Source organism: Pinus tabuliformis, chromosome 8 (assembly GCF_031772625.1).
Source record: "Pinus tabuliformis cultivar Carrire ecotype Pingquan chromosome 8, CPIR1, whole genome shotgun sequence".
In the NCBI taxonomy this organism is placed as follows: domain Eukaryota; kingdom Viridiplantae; phylum Streptophyta; class Pinopsida; order Pinales; family Pinaceae; genus Pinus; species Pinus tabuliformis.
Genome location: NC_142294.1, coordinates 1420621363 through 1420640355, shown reverse-complemented (window position 1 = coordinate 1420640355; position 18993 = coordinate 1420621363). Strand labels below are relative to the sequence as shown.

At 35.4% G+C, this 18993-nt stretch overlaps 1 protein-coding gene across 1 annotated transcript; it reads right to left on the bottom strand.

The window, feature by feature from the left end:
• Positions 1 to 18384: 18384 nt before the first annotated feature.
• Positions 18385 to 18696, bottom strand: LOC149240916 (histone H4-like). Its single transcript, XM_089370362.1, has one exon. The coding sequence runs from the start codon at positions 18694 to 18696 to the stop codon at positions 18385 to 18387; it is 312 nt and encodes a 103-aa protein (XP_089226488.1).
• Positions 18697 to 18993: the final 297 nt, after the last annotated feature.

Below are 18993 nucleotides of genomic sequence, written 5' to 3'. Positions count from 1 at the left end.
ACCCTACTCAACTTCAAATCCATCTAGCCATCCCATGTCAACCGAATACGTGAACCCATCTCATCAAAGCTATCAAGAAATGGCAAGGCTAGGCTAAAGAACACTCTCACACTTGGAAAATCCCATGTCATGATAGAAAAGAACCACATGCAATACCATGCATGCCTAATATAGCAAGGAAAATACACATCAAAGTTGATACCTGCAATGAAGCTTGTTGTAGCTACTTGATGCTACCTTTCCCTACTTGATATTTGCTTCCTCTTGCCTTTGTTTCCTTTCTTTCTCCAATTCCAAAGTGCTCCAAGAAACTCAAAGTCTCCATGAATGAGAGAGAGAGAGAGAGAGAATACAGAGAGAGACCCAAAACTAAACTGACAAAAGGTTACATGAACAAGACTTGCCCACTGATCTTCATAATCTTTTTTATGAATGAGACCTCTATATTCTTCATTTTCCATTATATTACTTCAATTTCCTCCTAACATGCAACCTGTGACCTTTCACCTCCTTTTCTCCTAAATTCCATTATTTTCATAAATAAAATGTCAATAAACGCCTCATGCCTTTCCAAAGCCTTAGCCATTACCTTTGCTAATTTCCTTAGCCATAAACAACCAAATGAACATCCCCACTAAGATGTCATGCCCAACATTCAACTTGGAATACGTGTGCCATCACTTTGTCCTTATATATATTTTTTACATGAGTTTTTAACTAGGGATGCTACAGAACCCTCCCCCTTGGGGGGACACTGTCCCCGGTGTTCAATGACACCTATAATCAACAAGAATACAGAAAAAAAAAAATATTTCCCATGGAGCTTTATAAAATATCTTATTGTAGTAATTATAATGAAAGAGATGCTCAAAAGAAAAACATCATGAAAGAACGATAATATAACAACCATACCGCATACTATAGCTTTATAACATGACTCATTACGATATTTGCAGTAACCACATATACACATATGCATATTTTCTAAACCAGTAGATAAAAGGATACAATGCTTGCATCAATCAACAAGGGAATCCATATTATCACACCTCCACCCTCAAAGTAATACCAGGATTCACCTCCTTCCTAAGAAGTCCAATATCCATTGTCATAGTCAAAGCTACATCCAATGTCCAGCACTACAATCCCACGCCACTTATCCTCTCGGTGAATAGTTACCGACTCATTTTTCCAGGGCGCACTACCAATGTGCATCTGATGCCATCTGGAAATTCTCATGACCAAAAAAATATATACATGACCTTCCCTTATCTGCTACATAGTCCCTCAGGAAATTCAGTCACCCCTTCCATGTAGCCACTCACCTTCCAAGTTCCCCGACATCCCCTATCACGGGCGATCCATCCCTTGGCAAGGCTTCCTCACATTGTAAGACCAAACAACCAAGTCATATACCAACCTAAAAACCATCATACTGATCATAGCATGCTCATGGAAATCAATGGACACTATTGGGTACCAGTGTCCCATAATGCCCCTGTTGCTAAAGTTATTTACCAACATAATGTTTCCTATTTGAATTCATTTTGCTGCTGCTAATTCTTGTAGTCAATTTTGACCACTCAATCGGGCATGTCCATGCATTCATGTTCCAAGCACATAACTTCCATTAGATTTAAAATAAATCGAAATAAATTCACATCATACCTCATTGGTAGCTTTTCAATATGGTACACTTGAAATTTTGTTTTCTTCCTGTCACAAACAGTCAAACTAACTGTTTGATCAAAACATCATGTATAAACATATCACATATGGTTAGCTGAAAACACAACCATCATATATCAACATCATAAATCACATGTAACCATCATAAACTAGAATCATAGATCACATATAATCATCATATACCATAATCATAGATCACATGCATAATGAAACTGAAATAATTTGTTGATACTTACCCTTCCATCAATCCTTAGCTTCTACCTTTGTCTTTATTCTGTACGCACTCTAGATCAGTTTGCACACCATAAAAATGCCTAGTGCCTTCGCTAAACCATGTGCACATACACATAGTGTGCATCACACACATACAACATCATGCAATACATGCACCTAGACCTGACATAAAACACATACATCTACACCCGGTTTACAACACAACATAAATATGTATATAGAGTGCAACAAAATGAATTAATATGTCACAATACCACGACTACACAATGCACATACATAGTGTCACATGCCCACAACACATCATGCATGAAATGCAGTCAATCCCACATGTACACCAGTACCACATGTATAAAGAACCACCTACACAACGTGTGCACAACATCACATGTACACGACACCACCTGAAAAACGTGTACACAATGCCACATGTTCATTGCACCACTGTACAATGTGTAGACAATACCACATGTACACAATACCACGCGCATGACATGTACACAACACCACATGTACACAGTGCCACATGCACGACATGTGCACAATAGGATCTGCACACATCTCCACTTGTACAACATGTACACAACACCACATGCACACAACACCACTTGTATAGTCATGCAAACAACACCATATGTACATACTGCCACATTTACAACATGCAAGTAACACCACATGTACATAGCACTGCATATCCAACATGTACATATCATCATCTATACACAACACTGCATATCCAACATGCGCATAACACCATATACAGTATTTGCACAACACTATCTGTACCATCTTGTACATAACATTGTATAAACAAGATGTACACACACTATATATCCACAACACCGCATGTGCACACATCATAGATGTAACATGTACAAAATATACAACACATGCACAATAGTAGTACCACACATCCAAAACCACATTGTCTCTACCAAGCAACCATACTTCCAACATCTCTCTGCCATCCATGCTTATCCTAACATGTTGTGGATCATACTGCTTTCATTTCACTGATGCATACCTCAATATAACCTATCCATAACATAAGCATAGGCATAATACAAGCATACAATATAAATTTATGTTCACATGATACTGACCTCATATATTTGTTATGACTACTTTTCCCACTTGATTCCTCATAGCTAGGAACCTCTTCTTGTCATTCTCCTACGTAAGAAATCATTCTTCCACAAGGATGATTCCCAATGACCCTGTCAAAAAGTGACATAGATAGATGGATACATACATACATACACATAAAAATTATCATAAAACAATCATGGTCTGTCAGACAATGATATACATACATATATACATGTATACATATAAACATCAACATAATCATGATCAAAACATAATTGCTAGATATTATAAGGTCTAGGTTAAGAGGACTCCCTTTGTTCATGCACAAAATTGAGAACCAAAATTACCAACTTAAACAAGGCATCTGAAAACTTAGATCCATTGACTTTACCTTCTTTGATTACTTGATTGTAGTTCCATTGTCTATTTACACCAATGAAGCCAACCAGTCCAACTTGTTGTCATATGATTACCTTCTGCTACACTTACTCATGCACCGAGCTTCATTTTTGTATTACATTACCTGTTGGGTACCACACAACTCTCCCCAAGCTCCATTAACTTTACTCTTTCCCAACCAGTTCCCAAGACTGAAAACCTAAAACTCAAGGCAAGAAACAAACAAGAAGAAAATCATGAAAACCAATGACAACGATACGACACCACAACCAAAGTGGCAAGGCCTTGCACCAGACATAAAAAAAACCACAAATCAATCTCAACAATGCATAAAATACTAAATAGCACAAGACTGGAAACAAACAACATGACTCAATCCCCATGGTTTCCAGGGATACGTCAACCTGAGCCTTCTTCAAGATTTTATGGCAATTTATTTTTCCATGCAATCCCTTGCATAATATTGCCATAACAAATAAATTTCAATGCATAAATAAACATAAAAATACATTTGTTACCACATCTTGGTGTGCCAAGCACATTGCTTGCAACTGAGCACATCCAAGCCATCTCTCAAGGTACTCCAATCCTTTGATAGTTCCACCTGTAACTAAAAGACTAGCTAATATACTTGTAAAGTACATGTTCATGAATCTAGCACATATCCACATAATGTCAAACAACATCAAGGTTAAGAAGACTTTCTTTATGCAAAGCACTCATTCATTCGGAATTAGGGTTTCCAAACATAGTGTTATAGGTAGAATCACCCTAGGGTCTTGGGTTGAGAACCCCAACAGAGCAGACGACATACAACATAAAGAGACACGCAAACAAGAAGTCTTAATACTTAAACTATTGAAGTAGAAAGAATAGGTATTACCCAAAGGTCCTACTTTTGAGGTCATTCCTGTAGGGTCCAGACCTTATGCTTCTTTCAATGCCTTAAGACCTGCAATGCATTCAAGAAGAGAATATACAACAATAGTAATAGAAATCATGTTCATGATATGACGGTTAGATCATATAGGCATGTAAGCAAATAAGCATTCATATAATATTTTATAAGAAAATCATAATATAAAATAATGCCTAAAGACCATAATTATCAGGAACAAGACAACACCCCTTTATTGATGTAAGCCAAAGAAAATACGGAAGAACTATAGCCTGAGTCATCTACTAGCTCCAAGCAAAACCGTCCTCTGCATTTGTCCTACCCAGGCCTCAGCAATCCTCCTCCATAAATATACACACAGATGTCATGAAGGGATGATGGACATCTCAAGAAGGAAACAAGGGTTTCCTATGACTTGGGAGTGCAGAAGGCACATGGATATCTTCAGACTTGATCAGGGATGTAATCAGCTATAACATCAATATCTAATATTTTCCCCTCCCATAGGCCTTCCCATGGAGGTTTATTTATGCTTCTCCGAATTAGTTTTCTCGGTTGGGAAGTAGTTGGGCCATGGGCTATAGTAGGTGGGTAAGAGGTCAAACCCATAAACCCTGCCCAAATTAAGGGAGATTATATATTTCTTAATGTTTTAACACATGTACATGGGTTGGGTATAGACTGACCCTCGTGTACACGCACTTTAGATAGGGAAAAATCATGTATGGGATTTAAAACATTGTTTTTTACAAAAATGGACCAAGTATGGTATGGAAGGGTTGCCCTAAGCCATATCATAGATCATCAAATCTACCAAGGGTGGTAAATGGTGCTATAACACATAGCCAAAGGAATCTTGTCCAATTCCTTTCTTTTACCCTTTTTTACTTTGTTGCAATTGAGGTTTAGTATGTGATGTCACATGACCCAACTATTAGTTATATAAACACATCAATTATTACTTTGTCCCTCTAACACCAAGAAGGTTACCCTACAACTTCTCACACATATCAACCACGTGTTCCAAATATCAATACAATCGTATCTATCAATTGAAATCAACGTTTACCAATACTAACAATCATGTCATAATCCATAGTCGACTCATAGTCCTTAGACATCGTGTTACAACTATCAACTACTACACTCAAGCACATATCAATTGTCTCAACACTTATGTGTTAGTACAATCATCTTAAAACAAGATCATTTGAACACATACTCATATTATGTAATTCATCAAACATTCAACCAGCTTGCAAGCATACCATGTTAAATAAATCATCTAGATGATGTAATAGACACAAAACACTCAAGCACCAAATAGATGACATAATCAATCATTCAAGCACAAAGTATACTACATAAGCAAAATCATACTTTAGTGTATCTTAGGGGAGGCAAGATTGTTTGCACAATCAATTTAGATTAGCACGATATAACTTCACAACATATCAACTCAACCAAAAATAAGATCATGATATCCATAATAGTCACTAGCTAACATGCCCAGATGATAAGCTCATAAAAATGTATCATTCATAAATAATAACCACATATGCACAGTCAGTCTAGAATAGTACAACACCACATTACAATTATGTTATCTCATACCTAAATATTGTAACCATAGACATCTGCATAGGCCAATCCAACTGAGTATGATACATATAACATCAAGATCTTAATGTAATAGCCCTAATCATCAAGTTACTATCATATAACAATAATAAGCTATATATCATGCTCATCAAAAACATCTAACATAAAACAACAATAGCAATGCACACAACGACAAGTTACCATCATTCTTGATTATCCGACACATGTTCATATAACTAAACTTAATCAATTAACATCTATCATGACTGTAACCACATCGTCAAAAGATATGTACATAAACCTAATGTATATAAACCTAATGCATATAACAATCCTTGACTTACATCCATGGATGTGTTAGGTCCCTATACTACTAGTGTAACCCCTATTATTATTAGTGCAACCCCCTTATTATATTTTTGTTCCCATGTAGTCTCCATATTGTTATTATTGTGCCCCATAGAAGCCCACTATTGTTATTGTTGTGCCCTTATATTATTATGTCGGCTCTGATTATATTATGACCCCTTAGACTCCAATATATAGAAAGGAGGTCTTGTCATTTGAATCATCCAAGAATTGTTCATTTTTTTAATGTAAAGGAGGTTTCCCCCTCAAAGAGGCTGAATCCTAAGGCGTTTATTTTTCTTTTCTATCTTTTTGTGAGCTAGTTTCATAATATTTGGTATTAGAGCTTTGGATTCTAGGGTTTCGTTGCTCCAAACAGGTCATTGTGGCATTTTCACTATAACATTTTTGCTACAAAGTTTTAGAAGTTAAAAAAGAACATTCGAGAAGAAATCAGTCTAAACCTCAGGTATGAATTTCAGAATTGTCTCGCTATATTTTCGGAGATATGATCTTAGGAATTTAGGGTTTTTGCAAGCTCCATAATTTCATCTCAAATAGGTCATTGTGAAATTTTCGCTGTAATTTTTTTCTATGAAGGGTTAGACTCTAAAATTAAATCCCATTTGAGCTAAAATCTTGGTGAAGCTTGGGTTTGAATTTCAGATCTTGTGCCACTATATTTTCAGAGATATAATCTGAGGAAGTTAGGGTTTCTGCAGAATTATGAATTACATTCTAAACAAGTGACCTTGGGAAAATCGTCATAACTTTCTCTCTAGGAATCAGATTGAAATAGTGTAAGAAGTTATAGAAATAGGATGGACTGTAGTTTTCTGTGTATATTTTTTAGATGCGAAGGTCGAAACAATGACACGTGACATGTCATACAAGTTTGCTCCACTAAAACATTATATAATCAGGTCATCTTAAGAGATTGGGAATAACGCTTCCTTGGAGAATCCAATTTTGATCATACTAGTGGCACTAGAAAGAGGACTCAAAGGACTACAGTAGGAACTAATTTCAAATCCTGGAGAGCCATAATTACAGAGATACAACAGATTCAATATCGAGCTCTTACAAAGTGAAAAAAGAGGAAGAAATGCAACATGATATATCAAAATTACGAGACCAAGTAAAACAAAACTCACTCTGAGAAAAAGTAAAAGAAGCTAAGATGGATGGTTTAAATAAAGACATGGAAGATAAAATAGATGGTTTAAGGAAAGACATGGAAGCTGAGATGAATGGTTTGGAAGCTAAGATGGTAGGAAAAATGGACGATTTGAAGACAGATTTGACAAAGTTGCTGCAAGAAATGTTTACGAATAGAGAAAAGGTAGTAAAGGAAACTCATGATGAGAACAAAATAAATGTTAATCATGATTTCATAGACTCTAAAGTTGGATTGAAGACCCACCATGTTCCAAATATCGATATGAGGAAGTTTGATGGCAAGGATCCCAAAACATGGATACTATAGATAAAACAATTTTTCGATCTCCATAATGTGCAAAACACACAAAAGGTATGTATTGCAGCTTTATATTTGGAACCCAATCAATTTGTATGGTATCGATGGATTTGCTCTCGTAAAAAAATTGTGACTTGGGAAATTTTTATGGAAGAATTGATAGCACATTATGAGGATGCAAAAAGTAGCACTTTTTTTAGCCGATTGATAAATCTCAAACAAAAGGGTTCAATGATGGAGCACATTGACGACTTCCAAAAATTGAACATAAGGGTACAAGATATTCTAAAGGAGCATAGGATTGATGTGTTCATAGGGACTTTAAAGGATAACATCCAACATGAGGTTCGCCTTTGGGAACTTGATTCATTGGAGAAGGCATTTAGGTTGGAAAGAAAAATGGAAAGCAAAATCATGGAAACAAGGAAGCCTACCACTCACAACTATGGAAGTGTTGTTGCCCCTAGCCTTCCACAACCTACATGTTTGACACCACAACAATTGGATGAATAAAGATAAAAAGGGATTTGTTACATTTGTGATAGAAAATACACTAAAGGTCATAAGTGTGCTGAGAAGAAATTAATTTACATAGATTGTGAAGAGGAGGAAGAAAAGGAACAAGAAACATCAAAAGAAGAGGATATACACCAGGAAAAAACCATAGAGAAAGAAGAAATGAATCAGACCATATCTTGTAATTCATTGGCTGGAATTACCACTCCTCAAACCATCAAGATAGAAGGACATATCAAGAAGAAAAAGGTAATAGTGTCGATTGATTCAGGCAGTACCGATAATTTTATTCATTGTAAGATAGCCAAGGAATTGAATTGCTTCCTATATCCAGCACTAGAGTGTCAAGTGATGGTTGCAAGTGGAGGAACCATAAATTTCTCTGTAAAGTGCCATAATATCAAGCTATCCATGGGAGAATATGTATTGAATAGTCCAATGCTTTCCATTCCAATGGGTGGTGCTGATGTTGTACTAGGAGTGCAATGGCTACAATCCTTGGGTACAATATCTTTTAATTTTCAAGAACTTTTCCTTCGGAAGGAAAGGGAAACTAGGAAATATAATTAGGTCTAATGGAATGAAAAAGCTTCTAAAGAAAGAACAAAGAAGCTTAATTGCACAATTATGTTCGCTAGAGGTTCCCACATCGAAATCATCTATTTCTCCAGATCCCCAAAAAGTCTTAGACAATCATTCCAAGGTATTTGAGACTCCCAAATGCCTCCCACCTATTCGCGATCATGATCATGCTATTCATTTGATTCCAGGATTTTTTCCTCCAAAAATCAGGCCTTACAGACATCCATATGCCCAAAGGAGTGAAATAGAATGTATGGCTGCAGAAATGCTAGAGTTTTCCTATAATTATCCAACCAAATTCGATAAACGAAGCAAGGGATGAATGTAAGAATGACGAAGTACGGTGGGAACTCATTCAAAAGTTGTAGAAGATCCCAGTTCAAATAATATTTCTAGAACTTGACAAGGAAGGAAAAATCATATTGAAACCTAAAGCGGTCATAGAACTGAGAAATCAACAGCTACGAAATTGATCAATTTCAAAGTATCTTATCAAGTGGAAGAACTTACCCGCTGAAGATTCCACATGGATGGATGATAAATTTATACAGAAGAATCCCAGTTGAGGACAACACTTTTTGAAGGAGAGGGGCATGTTAGGTCCATATACTACTAGTGTAACCCCTATTGTTATTAGTGCAACCCCCTTATTATATTATTGTGCCCATGTAGTCTCTATATTGTTATTATTGTACCCCATAGAAGCCCATTATTGTTATTTTGTGCCCTTATATTATTATTGTTATGTTGGCTCTGATTATATTATGACCCCTTAGACTCCTATATACAAAAATGAGGTCTTTCATTTGAATCATCCAAGAATTGTTCATTTTTGTAATGTAAAGGAGCTTGCCTCCTCGAAGAGGCTGAATTCTAAGGCATTTATATTTCTTTTATATCTTTTTGTGAGTTGGTTTCATAATAGGATGCCAAACATACAATACATGTATGACGATCTACTCTTACCCTGATGACCTAAATTGCATACCATGACTTCACATGACTTGTTTGGCCTACTATTCACGCATAACTATAACCAAGACCATACATGCATAACAACTGCATATAGACATATAACACTTGAGTACAAAACCATATACACATCATTCTATCTAGATTCTAGTCATCAATGCATGACCATATCAACTACACAAACCATGACTCATGCATGACAACAACCATTAATCTGTTGTACACATTGCCACATGAAACCATCAACATGCATAAGAAAGGTCTAAGCAACTACACATATGCATTAACACATGCAGTCGAGCATAAGCGATCAATTCTTGTAACCATCCTACAAGACTGATACATGTAATCAAACATACAAGAATGCAACCTAACATACAAGGATGTAATAAAGCAACATATAATCAACATGTAACTGACATGTAACAATATGTAACCAGTCATACACTCATATCAAATGCATTCCACAAAATCAACATCAAGTTCCTCATGACAACCTTATTATAACCATGATCAACATTATGCAATGCAACAAGCACATGGAATGCAAGTGTAAGAGATAGACGTGTAACTAACATGCATGCATGACCAATACACACTACACATCTAGTCTGAAGGGTGAACCATGCTCTAATACCGCTCTGTAACACCCTCCACCCACATTTACCCACTTTCATCGGCTTTCCTAGGGTAAACATGAGTTGAGGCCCACTATGATAAGACTCAACCTCCTAGGTAACCTTAAGGATTAGAAGCCTTAACTTTCTGGTCATGGGGTATGGGTTAAGCTTGTTATTTATTTTGCAAGTCAGATTCAATGGTCCTTTCCTGAAATGGCAGAACCTCATTGTCTTCCAAAGAGCCTCAATGTTGATTTGTTGTTTCTTAAATTTTTGGGTTTGGTCGAGACGTTGTGGGTTTGTAGGAAACAACATGATGACATGGATGAGAGATAATGCTAGTCTTCACAAAGATTATTAGAAGCTAAGATACTCTGACTTTTGAGTATTCCAAAAATTTCTTTGAATGAATTGCATGAGGAAGTTATTAAACTCAACACTCGGGTTACAACTCTAGAGAATTGTATGTTTGGAACTGCTCAACTTTCTCTTGGAGGTGTTGCTCCTAGTGTAGTTCCTAATAAGAAGAAGCCTCTTCACTGATAGATGAATGCTAATCCTAGTGTTGGACGTTATTGATGGGAGAAACTAAGGATGATTTTATTGGTTTTAGTTAAAACATTTTGTTGATATATGTAGTAATGTAAATACCTTCCTATACTTGGGATATTTTGTAGAATCTTAAAAATATATATTTAGAATAAGGAATAAATGAAACCTTAGAGATGGCATTAATTGTGTATGGTCTAGTGAATATTTACGTTGTCAGATAGAAGAAATATCTTGTAAGGGTTCTAGCCCATAATCTAGTATTATTAATGCAAAACCCTCATCTGTTTCTTAAAAAAAAGTCACATTCATTTATTTCACACAGGGCTTTGGATTGATAGTGAATGGTTGTTTTTTTAAAGAAATCCATACAAAAAGGTCTTTGATTCAAATCCCCTATGGGCATTTTCCCCACAAAAAAATAATGATGTTTCTTTATTTGAAAGAAAGCTCTAGCAATCGTAATAAATCGTTAGTATTACTACTATAATGACCAATGCAATGGTTACACATTGTACAAATGATTCAAATACACTCATAATGCAACTAGTAGATCACACAATTTCATGAAATGGACATTCAAATTATTCCATGGATGTTTATTTGGAAATTGATTAATATTTATTTCAATATGAATGAATTTATCAAAAATTTGATATTTATTAATAATGATGCATCACACAAATATTATTTATTTAAGATATACAAATATAAGTTTCACAAAATAAAAGAATATATGACCTAAAACTTTTAGCATTTCATGTTGGAAAATGAATTATTCACATAAAAAAACACTCATAAAATAATGAGTTGGACAAAAGATTGAAGTAGATATAATAATTTGGGAATTCTATCTTATGATGCATTTCTAAGGTTTTGCCTAACATTAGGTGTTTCTTAGATCGAGAACATGTGAATATTCAACCTTACGATTGATCTAGAATATAAATTACAACATCAAACATAGGAAAATATTTCAATTCATTTCAAACCCATTCCACTTGGAAATATAGGTGTAAAGATACTAAATATATACTAATAAGTTCTACCCATTGGGGCACAATTTTAGATGAAAAAATCATATATGAAATTACTTCAACTACTACAAATTTATAGTAATAACCTTGCATTATTATCTTCAATATGTTTTTCAGATATTTGAACAATTTTCGCTCTTAATATGTTAAATCAACATGAACAATAAGTGTAGGAAATTACCTATTTAAGAAGACAATGAAAGTAGAAAAAAAAAATATAAAATAATATAAGTAACTTTATATATATATATATATATATATATATATATATATATATATATATATATATATATATATATATATATATATATATATATATATATATATATATATATATATATATATATATATATATATATATATATATATATAATGGCATACGTGTACCTATTTCAACTTTATCATAAAGCTATTACAATATTTCAAGCTCTCTAAAACCGTAGCTACACCAGTGTTGTAGCTACTACAACACCCTCCAAACTTTTCCTACTTTCAAAATTTGTAGCCTCCTATTCGCATGTGAAATGTTGCCACAAGTTATTTAAGATGTTCCATGATTATTATTATAATTTTTCTAGGTGTTGAATTTCCTTTTCAAAGAAACTCGAAGTGTCATCTTTTGTTAGAGGTAGTCATGGCGCACCTTTAAGAGGAAGTTCTCGTGTAATATCTTGCATTAGTTCATATCATATATCATAATAACATATCCTTGTTGCACTTCCATGGCATAACACACTTTCTCATTGTAGGTTACACTTATGTTCTAAATCCATGTATCCTAACTGTAACACTTGGAGATAAGTGTCCTTATATTGTTGTTTCAATGAATACATGTTTATTTTGGGTAATGTGCATCTTATTATCATGCGTTTGAGGGTGTATGTGTGTGTGATCATGTTAAGGACTTGTATTCTTGTTAAAATTGGCAACCAAGGCAAAACTTCATATGGGTCATCTTATTCATGGTTGATAATATTTTTATTAGATTCCTCTCGTCGAGAGGTGTAGGATTGATATAAAGATCATCCGATTCCGATAAGTATTCATGGAGATATGAATTTATTTTGATTATGGAATTATTATCAAGCTGACCTACAACTCATGTAGGCTCAGAAGCTCAACAGTCGCATCTATTCACCCACCAACGTTGTGTATAAATAGAAGAGGACTTTTCCTCATTTGGACTCACTCATCTCATCACATCTCTCTCTCTCTACTGCGCAGAAATGAGTCTCTTCTCTACTGCGCTAAAATGGGTCTCTCTCTCACACATGTGAAGCCGGAAACAGCTGAAACTGAAGCTGAAACTGCAGAAGTAAATATTGACTTGCGTGGCCTAGAAGATCTCCTCATCTGAACTATGCTGTAGGTTCATCTGAACCTTCTCTGAAAGCCACACCTTTTGGTGGTGGAATGAAGTCAATCCGATGAACGGTTTGCAAGATATCGTCTGCCCTAGTTTGAAGCTAGAAACTGTTGAAACTGAAGCTGCAACTGCAGAAGTAAATATTGACCTGCGTGGCCTAGAAGATCTCCTCATCTGAATTGCACTGTAGGTTCATCTGAACCTCCTCTAAAAGCCGCAACTTTTGGTGGTGGAATGAAGTCAATCCGACAAACGGTTTGCAAGATATCGTCTGCCCTAGTTTGATAATGAAGCAGCTAATGCTGATGCTGTTGATCTAGGGTTTGCTACTGCTGATATGAATCAGATTTATTGTACTATTTCTCTTTGCTGAATTATTGAAGATAAAAGAAGATTTGATCAAAGGGTTTCCCCACACATTGTGGGGTTTGTCCCTGGCTAGCCGCCACATCTTGTGTCTCTTGTCTTGGCTCGTTTTCTGTCGATCGTTTAATGTTCTATCTGCACTTTACTTTATGTACGTGTGATTGCTAATCTTTGGAATATAATAAGGAAAAGAAGTAAATTGTTATAAGCATAGAACATACCATAACTTAACAATTCTCTTACTCTTACTCTCTTGTCTCACTAATCTCACATTTAGTGAAATCATTGGAGATTTTCCTTGTCCTCTCATCTAGCACAAGTCGTAAGAACACTAATTTCTCACCAAGTAATGAGTGTGTTGTGCACTCCTAACCTTTACTGATGATACCCTTAACTCCTATTCTTGAATACTATATGATATTGAGGAAAACCTCCTTGTGCATTGAGCAATGAGAACATACGCTCAAAACTTACTGCCTACACCTACCCACTACACAAACCTTTATCAAGTCTATCTTTTATTTTTCATTGTAGATTCTTAGTGGACAATAGGGTCATATCTACACCCTTCAAGTGGAAACCTTCACAATTCCTAGATTCTCCTCCTTAGAGATTGTGCATTATGCACTTACAGTTCCTAAGCTCATCACTCTTGCTGCCTACAATTGCTCTCTGTGCAATGCCTTGACTAACCTTGCCTTCACTATCCACTGCACACTTTCAGTGGATAGTAGGGCCATCCTTCAACCCTTGTAGTGGTCAACTACATAGTACCTATATCCTCCTCCTCAAGAACTATGCATTGTGCATTCCCAGTGGGAAAGCCTATCATCCCTACCTCCTGAAACTATGTACTATGCCTAAGCATGCCTCCTCCTCCCTTGCCATTGTGCACTGCACACTCCTAGTGCCCAATCCTTCACTTCTTGCCTCTTGATCCTATGCATTGTGCACTAGAAAGCCTCTTTCTCTAAGAACTTGCACATTGTCCCATCACAGTCAATATCTTACATGAACATAAGGTACAATAAGTGATTTTGGGATTGATATTCTCTTGCAAGGGTGAGCTCCATTTTTAGGTACTTTCATCCTAACATGGTAGATAATGTTCAAGGATGTCATCAAGGAAATATGCTAAGAAAACACTTGTGGAGTTGAAACATAAATATACCATGACATAGAAGATAGAGGAACTCTAAACTACGATAGATTGGCAATGACTCATGTTGAGTTAGAATGTCTCAATACCATACCTAGACCCTTAGGAGGGTGAAGATAAAATACATTTCATATCCATCATGGGAAGTCAAAGACACATCAGTAGATAAGAGAAATTGACATTGAAAAATTACAACAAAGTATCATGTCACATGTCACCAAATGACCATTAACATAAACATGTATTTTTCCACATGTTAGTGGAATGTAATTTTGTAATTATCAAAATCAGAAAATTTTAAATATGTGGAAACCCAAGGGTCATGCATGGAATGTAAATAGTTATTGGGAAGTCAAATATTCATGTAGGAACTCAAAAGTCACATGGGATCTCAAGAGTCGTGAGGGAGGTCAAGAGTCATAAGGGAGGTGAAAGGTCACCTCATTTGTTATAAATAAACCCTCATAGCTCAAGCAAAGGATTTTTCACCTTGGCTTCTCAAGCTAGGAATAGGTGAGAAGATCTTACTTTTGAGGAGGAAGTAGTCGCTTAACATTCAACTATTTGGGCTAGTGATGCATCGTTGTAATTTTGTATCTTGGAACTTTCAGTTAATGTTTTGAAGATATTAAATCTGACACACTTTCATGCATATATTGTGAATGTTGTAAGAATATTATTTCATTTTTTCAGTGTACGTTCATATTTATATATACTAGGGAAAATGAACTATTTCATTGGATTTAGCATACATATTTTAATTGTGCATTTCTTTCTTTCATGATCGTTGTTTCATTGTGAACTATTTCACAAGATAATTAACAATTCTTTTAGATATATGTGTGCGCATTTATTAGGATAGTACTATCAATCTTCTTCTAAAGACTCACTTTCTCTTTTCTGTATGTGAAAGAACCTTTATTCACATTTCAATTGAGTGCTTCACAGGATAACTTACTCTCTTATCTTGAAAGTATATGTATACTTTCTTATGTTGTTTATTATAACTAAAGAAAATATTTAAGATTATGGTTGTCAGGACTTTTTCCTAGATGAATCTCCTACTCCAAATGGTGTGAGGTCTACTTGGGACTTCATATCGGTGAGACCCCCTATATGTTGGTGGTTTCGAGGGGCATCAACATTTTGGCACTAGAAGAAGGGCCAACCTTTATATAGATGATAACTCAACTCATTCACATAAAGAACCTTCAGTTCAAGGTAGTAATTCTCCGAGTGTGACTCCAACCCACATATTCGAGAAAGAAGAGTCATCTCACTAACATCCAGAGCATGTTGATGAGGTTACTTATGAGAAAATTTGGAGGATTCGACCTATGACCCGTCAGCTTGATAGATATATTAGATTATTCCTTGTTACATTTGTTCTTCCTTATAAGCAATCTTTGAAAGACAACCCATTGTGGTTTTCTAGTTTATTTAGTTAAGGATTTAGTTATTGCTACCCTTGAGGATTATTTTGACTCACATGAAGAATATCGTTATCAAGGGGGTATTCTATAACCTATTGGGGAAAATATAGATGTATATAGGGACAAATTTCATTTTTCAGATGACAAACTGATGAGGGACAATGAACAACCAAACAATAACAAAAATATGAATAGTAAAGAGGAAGATTCACTACAACAAAACCAGCGATTTGCGCCAGATTTAGCGCCAGATTTTAGTGTAATTTTTTTGTAATTGTGATGAGCAACCTGGCGCTAAATCTGGCTCTATTGTACAATTTTTAAAGCGTCCTTTTTTGCACCTGATTTTGCATCCTTTTTCACGCTAGATTTTGTATCATTTTTTACACCAAACTATGCATCATTTTTTGCGTCAAATTTTGAACCAATATTTGCATCTTATTTTATGACAGGTTTTGCTTCTAGTTTTGTGTCATTTTTTGCATCTATTTTTCATTCTCTTTTGCTTCCTATTTTGTGTCATTCTTTGCTTCCATTTTTGCGCCATCATTTGCATCAAGTTTACACTGTATTTTGAATCCAATTTAACGTCTTTTTATGCATCCATTTTGTGTCAGTTTTTGCATCTAGTCTTACGCCAGATTTTGTATCTAGGCTTACACTAGTTTTTGCTTCTATTTTTGCACCAGCTTTGGTGCCTATCTTTGCATCATCTGGTGAATTTGATTTAGCACCAAATTTTGCATCCATTTTTGTGCCCATTTTTGCATCTTTTTTTGGACCATTTTTTACATCCACATTTACGTTTGATTTGTCTCCATTTTTCCCATCTCATTTTGCACCATATTTTGCGTCATTTGTTTCATCCAATTTTGCGTCATTTTTAACACCATCGCTTGCATCTAATGTTACATCATTTTGAGCATCCAAATTTGCATTTATATTTGCATCTTATGTTGAGTCATGTGTTGTGTCCACCTTTGCATCTTATTTTGTGTCTAATGGTACATTCAATTTAGAGCCATTTTTTACGTCTACTTTTGTATTTGTTTTTGCACCAAGTTTTGCATCCAATTTTAAGCTATTTTATGCCCCTTTTTGCACCATTTTTTGTGTCTACTTGTGTCCAATGTTGCACCATTATTTACACCCACTTTTTCATCCAATTTTGCATTTTTTTGGTGTCTAGTTTTACATCGTTTTCACCATCCAAATTTGCATCTTTTTTTGCCTCATTTTGCGTCCACATTTGCATATAATTTTGTGTCTAAGTTTGAGCCTAAATTTGCATTTGATTAGGAATCATTTTTTACATCCAATATGGCATCCTTGGTTTCACCTTTTTTCAGCCCCATTTTGCATCTTGTTTTATGTCTTTTCTTACATCCTTTTTTTTTTCTTTTTTGCGCCCAAGTTTCATCCCAAATTTACACCATTATTTGCATCATCATTTGGCATATTAATTTGTACCGTTTTTTTCTTCTTTTTAACGCTCAACTTTGCATCTTATTTTACATCTAGTTGTTGTCTTTTTTTGCATCTAATTTGGTGCCCATTTATGTGTCCTTGTTTTTGCCCAATTTGATATCCTTTTGTATGCCATGTTTTGTTCCCTTCTTTGTGTCAACTATTGCACAATTTTTCACTTCTAATTTAAAACACTTTGTATGTCAATTGTTTGCATTTTGTATTAATTCCTAGTTTAACATCCAATTTTACTTTCAATTTTGCATCCATGGTTACATCCGCATTTGACTTCTTATATAGAGTATATTTTTCTTTACATATATGACCCCCTTTATAGATTCATAGTGAAATATATGATAGTTTCTAAATATCATTAAAACAGATATCACAATTCAAAATCATTTGTAAAGAAATTTAAAAAAAATTGACAACATCCATCCAAAAAAATAACAATGTGTCATTAACAATTTTCAAAACATGTATAAAATAGCAACATGATACTAATAAAATCAGTATTATTTTTAATCAAAACAACTAAAATTCAATAGACTTAGTTGATGAATCCATTTGAAGAATTGATTCAATCAACCGCCGAAGCCGTAGAGGGTCCTGCCCTGCCTCTTCAAGGAGTAAACGACATCCATGGCGGTCACTGTCTTCCTCCGGGCGTGTTCACTGTAGGTGACGGCATCCCTGATAACATTCTCGAGAAAGATCTTGAGAACTCCCCTCGTCTCTTCATAGATGAGACCGCTTATGCGCTTGACTCTGCCTCTCCTAGCCAGCCGTCTGATGGCAGGCTTTGTGATACCCTGAATGTTATCCCTCAACACCTTACGGTGCCTATTTGCTCCTCCCTTTCCCAAACCCTTCCCTCCTTTTCCGCGACCAGACATCTTTCCTGCTTTTCTTCTTTACCTCTTCTTCAACAACAGATTCAATTCAATGTAATGCTTTGAAATCTTCTGGCTCACCCCTTTTATGGTCACGCATCCACCTGAAAATTCAAATTCCTATGACTTTGGCGCCAAATGAATCTCAGCCGTCAGATTTGCAAGAGCCCATCGACGTCACAAACACACCCACACGCGGATCAACCCAACCAGGGCAAGGATCAATGAAAAGACACCATTGCTCGGCGGACTTTCTTTATTATGAAGAAAGGTAAAATCTAACTCAACGACTGATTGCTG